Consider the following 10,603-nt stretch of genomic DNA (forward strand, 5'->3'; position numbering starts at 1 on the left):
TAGTAGGTGGGGCTTACGTTGTTTAAGGAAGACGGGAAAACAAATCCGTGATGTAGCCAACAGTTCTGCTAGAAGTCATTTTATCTACTTGTTTTAAATGATAAATTACTTCATGTATTGAATATAATTGTTTAGACGCACTTTACATGTTTCCTAGCCAAACCAGCAGAAAGTTTGAGATGTAGAAAGCAAGTTTTAATGGGAAACAGTAAGGAAAGCTAAACATCATCATGCTTCTTCAGTATCTTCTCCTCTTGGCATCATGTAGCATCGGGGAGTCAAAGAGGAGAAATGTGCTTCTAATAATTGGTGAGTTTTTACATTTACATCGAGTGATAAGTCGTGGCAGGTTTACATACTTAAATGCCTTTGAGCTGCTATAATAAAATGTGCTGTTACAGTATACTCAGTCCCCAGTTTATTAAGTAAAACCAATCAGAATTCCTTTATTAGTCCCACAGCAGGGAAATGTACAGTGTTACAGCAAAAAGTGTCATAGCAGGTACAAAAAGGCATACAATAATAAAGAATAAGCTAGCTTATTAAATATAGAGAATAAATACACGCATTAGTAATAATAGAATAAAAACATATATAAGACATATACGTTCACATCCATGGCTAAAAATGAGGAGCAGCCACTTTAGAACCTAGTGACATAAGTTCACATTAGGTGTTGAGACATTATACAAAATGTTGGGACTTTTATCACAATGTAGGTTTTTCAGAAAAAGGTGATTATTGCACAGTATTGTAAACATAGTGTCCATATTGCACAAGATTCCACAGTCTGTATTATGTGGGGATCTACCAGGGGTCTACACATCAGTCCTACAATCATTCAAATTGCATTACCCAGGTTAGTTCTGCTATCTAGTCTTGAGGATATAGATGGGGTGGCACATTAACAGACCTCTTTGAATAATGAAATGCACTATGTGTTCAAAAGTATGTTGACACTCCTGTATTTCTTTAAACTAAACATGAAAAATGCTGTTTTCAGCCTATCAAACACACAGATTTCTTGCCTTCTCAAGTGGTTATCTCTGCGTTGTGGACTGCCAAACAAGACATTTGAGGAACTCACCTTGGAGTTTGAGAAATTGGGATGAACACTTGTAACTATTGTATGGCCATGGGAGCTTAAGAGCTAAGGAATGTGCTTTCCCCCCCTCTTCCAGCTGATGATGCCGGCTTTGAGACGGAGGTGTATAACAACTCTGTGGTCCACACCCCCCACCTGCGCTCTCTGGCCCAGCGCAGCCTGGTGTTCAGCAACGCCTTCACCTCCGTCAGCAGCTGCTCCCCCAGCCGCTCCACCATCCTCACCGGCCTGCCACAGGTAACAATACACACACACACACACACACGCACGCACGCACGCACGCACACACACACACACCTCATTTGTGCAAGTGTATTTACAGTGGGGCAAAAAAGTATTTAGTCAGCCACCAATTGTGCAAGTTCTCCCACTTAAAAAGATGAGAGAGGCCAGTAATTTTCATCCTAGGTATACCTCAACCATGAGAGACTTAATGAGAAGAAAAAAATCCAGAAAATCACATTGTCTGATTTTTAAAGAATTTATTTGCAAATTATGTTGGAAAATAAGTATTTGGTCAATAACAAAAGCTCATCTCAATACTTTGTTATATACCCTTTGTTGGCAATGACAGAGGTCAAACGTTTTCTGTAAGTCTTCACAAGGTTTTCACACACTGTTGCTGGTATTTTGGCCCATTCCTCCATGCAGATCTCCTCTAGAGCAGTGATGTTTTGGGGCTGTCGCTGGGCAACACGGACTTTCAACTCCCTCCAAAGATTTTCTATGGGGTTGAGATCTGGAGACTGGCTAGGCCACTCCAGGACCTTGAAATGCTTCTTAAGAGGCCACTCCTTCGTTGCCCGGGCGGTGTGTTTGGGATCATTGTCATGCTGAAAGACCCAGCCACGTTTCATCTTCAATGCCCTTGCTGATGGAAGGAGGTTATCACTCAAAATCTCACGATACATGGCCCCATTCATTCTTTCCTTTACACAGATCAGTCGTCCTGGTCCCTTTTGCAGAAAAACAGCCCCAAAGCATGATGTTTCCACCCCCATGTTTCACAGTAGGTACGGTGTTCTTTGGATGCAACTCAGCATTCTTTCTCCTCCAAACACGTCTAGTTGAGTTTTTACCAAAAAGTTATATTTTGGTTTCATCTGACCATATGACATTCTCCCAATCCTCTTCTGGATCATCTAAATGCTCTCTAGCAAACTTCAGACGGGCCTGGACATGTACTGGCTTAAGCAGGGGGACACGTCTGGCACTGCAGGATTTGAGTCCCTGGCGGCGTAGTGTGTTACTGATGGTAGCCTTTGTTACTTTGGTCCCAGCTCTCTGCAGGTCATTGACTAGGTCCCCCCGTGTGGTTCTGGGATTTTTGCTCACAGTTCTTGTGATCATTTTGACCCCACGGGGTAAGATCTTGCGTGGAGCCCCAGATCGAGGGAGATTATCAGTGGTCTTGTATGTCTTCCATTTTCTAATAATTGCTCCCACAGTTGATTTCTTCACACCAAGCTGCTAACCTATTGCAGATTCACTCTTCCCAGCCTGGTGCAGGTCTACAATTTGGTTTCTGGTGTCCTTTGACAGCTCTTTGGTCTTGGCCATAGTGGAGTTTGGAGTGTGACTGTTTGAGGTTGTGGACAGGTGTCTTTTACACTGATAACGAGTTCAACCAGGTGCCATTAATACAGTTAACAAGTGGAGGACAGAGGAGGCTCTTAAAGAAGAAGTTACAGGTCTGTGAGAGCCAGAAATCTTGTTTGTTTGTAGGTGACAAATACTTATTTTACCGAGGAATTTACCAATTCATTCATTAAAAATCCTACAATGTGATTTCCTGGATTCTTTCCCCCCATTCTGTCTCTCATAGTTGAAGTGTACCTACTGTAGGATGACAATTACAGGCATCTCTCATCTTTTTAAGTGGGAGAACTTGCACAATTGGTGGCTGACTAAATACTTTTTTGCCCCACTGTATGTCTGTTTGGTGTGTGTTCAGCACCAGAACGGCATGTATGGGCTTCACCAGGGTGTTCACCACTTCAACTCATTTGATGGAGTTCAAAGTCTGCCGCTGCTCCTCGGCCAGGCCAACGTACACACAGGTGAGAAACACAAAGACTACTCTTACTAACTTTTGGCTCTTATACCAATTTAATCTACACTTCCTTTTTTACTCTCTCCCTCCAAAAGGGATAATTGGAAAGAAGCATGTCGGCCCTGGATCCGTATACCCCTTTGATTTTGCCTACACCGAGGAGAACAACTCTGTCCTCCAGGTGGGGAGGAACATCACCCGCATCAAGCTCCTGGTGCGAAAGTTTTTCCAGACCCATAAAGAGGAAGCCTTTGAAAGACGCCAAATAAGAGAGGATGATTCTGACAGTTTAAAAGATGAAGAGAGGACGTTTTTCCTGTATGTTGCCTTTCATGACACCCACCGATGTGGACACTCTCAGCCGCAGTACGGAGCTTTCTGTGAGAAGTTTGGGAATGGGGAAATGGGGATGGGAAGAATTCCTGACTGGACGCCGGAATATTACACACCAGAGCAAGTCAAGGTCAGTGCCATACAGATTTAATGTTATTAGCTAAAACACATTTATATTGATCAGTATAATCACCTTTTGAAATATGAATCAACATCTGTTTTAAAAATATAACTGCACATTTTAAAGCATTTTTGTTGTGTTCACTGAAGATGATAACATTTGTATTTCCATTTTGCAGTCACACTTTTACTGCTGCTGTTATACTGATATTAAAGGAAGACACAACACAAGGATAGGGGGACACATTTGACCTAAATATATCACCATGGATCTTAAATATTATTTATATTACAGGTTTCGTGGAATCTTATGCCTAAAATGAGCAAATGAGGCATTAGGTTATGCTACGTTGTTGTTTAGATACACCATTTTTAGGATAAATTGAAGATTTGAGGTAAGTAAAATATATCTGAAAAAGGCTTTTTTTACTTGTAGTGTCTTGCCTAATCAAACAAATTCACGAACTCTCAGACTTTGACTTATTGATTATTGCAAATGTTCCAAATGTTTTCAGATGTTGAATGGAATGCAGAGCTGATCACATGTGTATCTGTTCTCACCTAGGTCCCTCCCTTTGTGCCGGACACACCTGTGGCACGCTCCGACCTGGCAGCGCAGTACACCACGGTCAGCAGGCTGGACCAAGGTCTGTAACACCTGCAGCACAGAAAAACACACGTTATTCTTGTGAAACACCCAAAGATATAACGCTGTGGTTTTCCTCCGCAGGAATCGGTTTAGTTCTCCAGGAGCTCAGAGACGCCGGTTATGAGAATGACACTCTGGTCATCTACAGCTCAGATAACGGCATCCCCTTCCCCAACGGCAGGACCAACCTGTACCGCTCCGGCACCGCAGAGCCCATGCTGGTCTCCTCTCCGGAGCACAGGGGACGCTGGGGTGGCACCAGCCAGGCCTACGTCAGCCTACTGGGTGAGGGGTGGATGGAAGAGAGAAGTGGAGGAGGGTTTTTAAAAAATATAGATAGAAGTCTATTAGCCACTTGTTGTGTCAGAGTATCCATAGCAGGTCTGGTTCCAGTTTCTGGATCTTTTTTTGGCTATCCTCCTTGTAAAAAATTAACAAATATGTTATTTGACATGACGCCTCATCACAGGTTGTGGCCTTATTGGAGGATGCTTAGTGAGAAGTTAAACCAAATAGAAAATGATTACAAGCTAAAAAAGTAAAGAGATTTTCGGGGAGAAAAATACAAGAAAAAAGCGTTTTTCTTTCTTTAATCGTCTCAGATTTACGATTATACTTTAATAAGTACAATACATGAAAAATAATAATTTAACATAACAATCACTGAGAGAAACATGCTCAAAGACCGTTTATCGTGCTTTCAGATTGATCTAGAGAGGCCTTGGTTTACTCAACTGGCCTTCTCAAATGAACAAGAAGTAAATGTGTTGAATCAGCCACAAGAGGGAGACTCATCAACGAGGCATCAGCAGCAGATCCCAAATAAAAAGAGAAACGGAAAATGATTCCCTTAGAAGGCAATGATTTAATGAAAATAAAATAAAATAAATAAACATCACAATAGTAATGGTTGTAATATAAATGTGTGCAGAAGATAATACTACAACATATTAACTAAATAGTAAAGTATGGCTTAATGAACATCAAGCAGTTGAGGCAGAAAGTGAAATAATGAGGGGAATATTGAGTTTGAGTGTCATATAGTGCCCAAGGCTATGAAAACCACGCATCTCCAGGTGTTAACAAAAACAACACTGTTGACCATCGGTTCGTAAAAGAGTTCTTCACCCACACAGTGCACAATTTTTTTTATTGAATACTCACCCGCATCACCTTGAAGAGAGAGAATAACAAAGCTCTCTTTAAGAGTTCAAGGTTATTCGGAGGGAGTCATTCTTAATCAGTCCTTTTGTTGATTAATTATTCCTTTTTAAATAGTTTAGTTTTAATTAAGTGGGACAATGTTCTCAATCCAAGGCTTGATCCTTCACTTACTCAAGAAAACATTTAAAACCTGCTAATTTCTAGTTCATTTTCATTTTTACAGTGACATGTATGTGAATTCTCACTGTTTCTCTTCTTCTTTTTAATGTGGCAGACATCACCCCCACCATTCTGGACTGGCTCTCGGTCCCCTACCCATCCTACAGACTCCCCGGGGACCGCTCCACCCCGGTGCACCTCACGGGCCGCTCCTTACTTCCTGCGCTGGTCACGGAGCCCAGCAGCTGGAACACGGTCTACGGCAGCCAGTCCCTGCACGAGGTGCGTAAGGATGTCAGACGGTGTACACATGGAAGAAGTGGAGGCCCTGACTTGTGTTCTTTGTTTCAGGTTACCATGTACTACCCAATGCGCTCCGTCCACCAGGGGGCGTACCACCTTCTCCACAACATGCACTACCGCATGCCCTTCCCCATCGACCAGGACTTCTACGTGTCCCCCACCTTCCAGGACCTGCTGAACCGCACCCGGCTGAGCGAGCCCACCCATTGGTTCAAGAGCCTGCAGCAGTATTACTACAGAGAGCGCTGGGAGCTGTTCCACTCCAGGTGAGGTGGGGGGAGACATGGTCACTGATTATCCACAGAATAAATACCACACATTAGGTAAATGAGCTCTCTAAAGAGCAATCACAAGACTTGACCTATATGGTTCTGGTGTAAATGAGCTACACATCATTCAAAGTGAAGGCTATTTAGTTATAAGGGAAATGTAAGAAATGGTTAACAGGTAGAAAATATGCTAAAAGAAGAGGGAACAATTACACTTCTCTTGCACTATACACAAATTGTTTCCCTATCAATGTTTTATTTAAAAATAATGAGACAGGTTGCTCCGTCGAGCGTGACCTGCCAATCCTTGCCCCTCCCCCTTCATGGTAGTTCACCCCTTAGACGCACCTCTAGCAGTTTGAAGGAAGCCAACACAGCTGCATTCAGTCTGTAAAGGGATCTACAGATAATGATATAGAACTCAGCAACATGGTGAGATGCAATCGAATGTGGCATCAGATTGTAAAAAAGAATATGTAGATGATTTAATTACCTATTACTATTTGTATTTTGCAGTACAATCTACGTGGCTACATTTGTACGCAGCTATAAACATTAATGCAGGTACATTTATAGCCTAAGTAATCATAACAAATAACAATGATCCATACATACATTAGAAAAATGTAAAAGGACTAAAGTACAGGCTATACAATTTAGATTAACGTTAATAAAATGAGTACCTTTCAATTTGACAGGTGACACACAGAACATTTATTCACATTCAGAAATGTGAGTATAATTTTTGTAAGACACAATTTAAAGATATCTTCTGGTTCCAGCATCCCAAATATGATGATTTGCTTCTCTCTGTTTTTATCTCCCCCCGTCATCAAATATCTCTCGTCTTTATACAGTTGCTTGTTCGAACAAGTCAGTTGGAGAAATGTTCACTCTTGATGGATATTTTAGAGACAAAATGACAGAAATTACATCATATTGATTAAACATTCAAATAATCCTTCCTTTGCTTGATGTGAACTAATGCAACAACAGAGCACAGACATGTTCTCTGTTGTGTTCGGATGAGTCAGATCTTTCTTTGACCTGGAAAACTAACAGAAAACGTAATAGAGTATTAGGACTGATTGAATATACTGTGTTTAAAACATTTGATTGAATTAGGAAATCCATTCGTCTTGAATTTAACCTGGTTCCAACCACCATCATTCATCAGAGTCAGAATCAGAACAAGACTTCTTTATAATTCATGTTTTAAGTGTTAACTCTGGGCTGTTACAGAGGTCATGGCTTCTGTATGTTAATGGGGTTTCACGTGCTGGTTATGTTTTAGGCTTAAAGTGTTTTTACAAAAGTTGCAGTTAACTATTGGTCCTTAAAAATAGATAAGATATCCTTTTGTATTTTTCCACAATAATTGTATTTCTTGCAGACATTAAACCTTCATCCAAAACAACACATATGTATCTTACTGTCCATTAGTTTCTTAATTATTTTCTAGATTTCAAAGAAATAAACAGGAAATCTGATACTAATTATAATGAATACGAGGACCATGGTGTCTTGTATCTTATTCTTCCTGTTCCTAAAGTTTGAATCTTCCTCCCCCACACAGAACAGACCCCCTGGAAACTAAGAACCTGGCCTCAGAACCAGCTTACAGCGGCGTGCTGGAGAGCCTGAGGCAGGGTCTGCAGAAGTGGCAGTGGCAGACCGGCGACCCCTGGGTCTGCGGGCCAGACTACGTCCTGGAGGACAAGCTAGAGCCGCACTGCAGACCTCTTTACAACGGACTCTGATGGACTCTAGTGGTGCTTTAACTCATGTGGATTGACATGATGTCCGCCTACATGAACACATTTGTCTTAATAAATCTCTAGTATTATTTTTCTATGCTGCTTCTAATGGTTAATAAAATAAAAACAAACGTGAATTTCCTTATTGCTTGACCTTATTTGTATATAGGATCTTAATGTAAGCAGATAAATTCATCATAGAGGTCCTTCTTATTACATTACATATCTGTCTCTATACATTTAAAGTAATTTTCCCATCATCCAGACCCCCTCATAACCTGGTTTCATATAAAGCAATAGTTTTACCTGTTTTGGTTATTATTAAATTGGACAAAAGTAGATGCATCTTAGTTTACGTCCTTCACTGTTGTGCTACTGATCTGCTGATAGAGACGGTGGAAATCATGATGACCAGTAAGGTTGGCAAATCAATGGGGAAAAGGGTTTGTATTGATTCCTCCGAGCTTCACTTTGAAGTAAGACTGAGTCTCAAACCATCCGTGTAAAAAGTGTTTGGAACAGGAATACAATTTGGATTAGTCGATTATTCACTTGTATTCATTGATTGTTTTTTAAGAGTATATACATTTGTCCATTTGAGGCCTTTTGAAGCCACTAATTCTGCGTGGTTGTGTTTTATCACATGCAGCGGTCAAGAAGGCACTGATGCAGTTAAACCACCTGTGAGCACTTTCTGTGTGATCAGGCAAATTGAATCGAATTTTTTTTATCAACTGATCTTTCACTGCTGAAATCAAACTAAAGTCATGCTTTGATCCATTTCACATTCAGTATATTTTAAAGCTAACAAGTAGTTTGTCAATTTATTCAGACATAAAAAGTTTCCCTTCCTTAACGTAAATCAGGAAATATTTCAGTTTTGACCACTTACGTCATTATGAAAGACGTATACGGGACGTCGGAGAAGGGCTGACTTCAGCCCCCCACACACACACACACACACACACACACACACACACACACACACACACACACACACACACACACACACACACACACACACACACACACACACACACACACACACACACACACACACACACACACACACACATCCGGATTTGTCTTTTTTTTTTTTCCTTCTCTCGCACAATGACAGAACCAAAAACGCCTACCTCAAATTTGATTTGACGAACGTCTTGGGTCACGATAACGTCGCCTTGTACGCCTATATAGGCAGCAGAAAGTTTCCAAATAAGCAGCAAAACATAAAGTCGGCCTCTGACAAACAACAGACGAGAAACGCGCCGTTTTCCCTTTGCGTAAAACAGTTCAAGACATGGAGAGGTCAGTCAGGTTTGCCGTGGTTTGCGTCGGAGTGTCTCTGCTCATCTCCTGCCATCCAGCCGAAGCCTGGTACAAGCAGTCCACCGGGCCCAGCTACTACTCGGTGGGGCGCGCCTCCGGTCTGCTGTCCGGTATCAGGAGGTCGCCTTACGTCCGCAGGTCCGAGTCCGAGGATACGCTGGTGGACAGCGGGGAGACGGTGGGAAACAACGTGACCCCAGAGACCAACAGGCAGATCTCCATCCTCAAAAGCATGGTGAGTTCTGACTGCTCACTTTATTCCGTTAGAAAGGGACGCGCGTAACAATTGCTTTCCATCAGCACCACATAGGCTATTTAAAGTTTGCTTTGAAGTTTAGGAATATTTTCAACAGAGCAACACTTATTTGAAGATTTCACAACAGCTTGTTTTACCCTTACTTTTATAAAGACGACGAAACAAACTAAAAAACTAATCTAAAATGATAAAAGTTGGTGCGTAAAAGCGCAGCACTTCGAAGCGCCCTAAAAGATAACATTTACAAATTAACCAAGGAACATTTTTACGGATATCAAATCATTAGCCGACCTCAGGAAAACACTCGAATAAAGGCACAAAAATATATAAAAATAATTAAAATAAAGGATTTGTCTAATAAAAGATGTGTTTATGGCAAACCATAGACGGAATAGTCCACCGAAATTAAAATACAAGCCTAAGATTAGTTTCAGAAGTACAAACATAAATGTGACATCTTATTTAGCCAGATGTTGACTTTAAATCTTCTCATTATTATTTCCCCTACCCGCAGGCCATCTGCGTCAAAGACATCTCTCCAAACCTGAAGAGCTGCGAGCTGCTGCCGGACGGGACGGGCACCTTCCAGTGTAAGGCGGACGTCTTCCTCACCCTGGACTCCCTGGACTGCCTGTCCGCGTGAGTCCCGCGCGGACCGGACCACGCACTGATCCCCGGGAGCGCCTCTCTTGTAACAAAAGATGAAGGAAAGCAAAGAGGGGCTGGAGGAGTGTGTGAGGTGGGGATAGCGCAGAGGAAAACCTGATCACTGTCAACGATGGACCGCCGCGGACTCTGAATGTTCTCTTGTTTGAAAATACCTTTTGCTTTGTGTAGAAAAAGAGATGTTAGTTGATCTTCTTTCCAGGTGACTTCCCATCTTTACTGTTTAAACCCCTGACATGTACCCTCCCTTGCCAAAATGTATTAAATGTCCAGAACGTTAACTGCAGAGCAGATTTCCTGGAAAGTTATTTTATTTATTTTATCTATTAAAATGAACAAACACTGGTAACCTGTTGTATTGCTTTACATTTTCTTTAGAAATCCAACTATTGGGGGGAAAAAATAACATTTATTTGATAAATTTCTGTGGTCTACTCCGA

At 41.5% G+C, this 10,603-nt stretch overlaps 2 protein-coding genes across 2 annotated transcripts; both read left to right on the forward strand.

Moving 5' to 3' along the window:
* Nucleotides 1–25: 25 nt before the first annotated feature.
* On the forward strand, nucleotides 26–8,053 carry sgsh (N-sulfoglucosamine sulfohydrolase (sulfamidase)). The gene is made up of 9 exons (XM_079679362.1): nucleotides 26–309; nucleotides 1,182–1,342; nucleotides 3,060–3,165; nucleotides 3,254–3,621; nucleotides 4,177–4,258; nucleotides 4,342–4,545; nucleotides 5,699–5,865; nucleotides 5,935–6,152; nucleotides 7,732–8,053. Exons 1-9 carry the CDS (start codon nucleotides 231–233, stop codon nucleotides 7,913–7,915), a joined length of 1,569 nt encoding a protein of 522 aa, XP_079535488.1. The 5' UTR covers nucleotides 26–230; the 3' UTR covers nucleotides 7,916–8,053.
* A 1,096-nt stretch (nucleotides 8,054–9,149) lies between these two features.
* Nucleotides 9,150–10,512, forward strand: npb (neuropeptide B). The gene is made up of 2 exons (XM_079681026.1): nucleotides 9,150–9,476; nucleotides 10,012–10,512. The coding sequence occupies exons 1-2, from the start codon at nucleotides 9,213–9,215 to the stop codon at nucleotides 10,138–10,140; spliced, it is 393 nt and encodes a 130-aa protein (XP_079537152.1). The 5' UTR covers nucleotides 9,150–9,212; the 3' UTR covers nucleotides 10,141–10,512.
* The last annotated feature ends 91 nt before the right edge of the window (nucleotides 10,513–10,603 follow it).

This window comes from Notothenia rossii (assembly GCF_949606895.1).
Source record: "Notothenia rossii genome assembly, chromosome: 1".
NCBI lineage: Eukaryota > Metazoa > Chordata > Actinopteri > Perciformes > Nototheniidae > Notothenia > Notothenia rossii.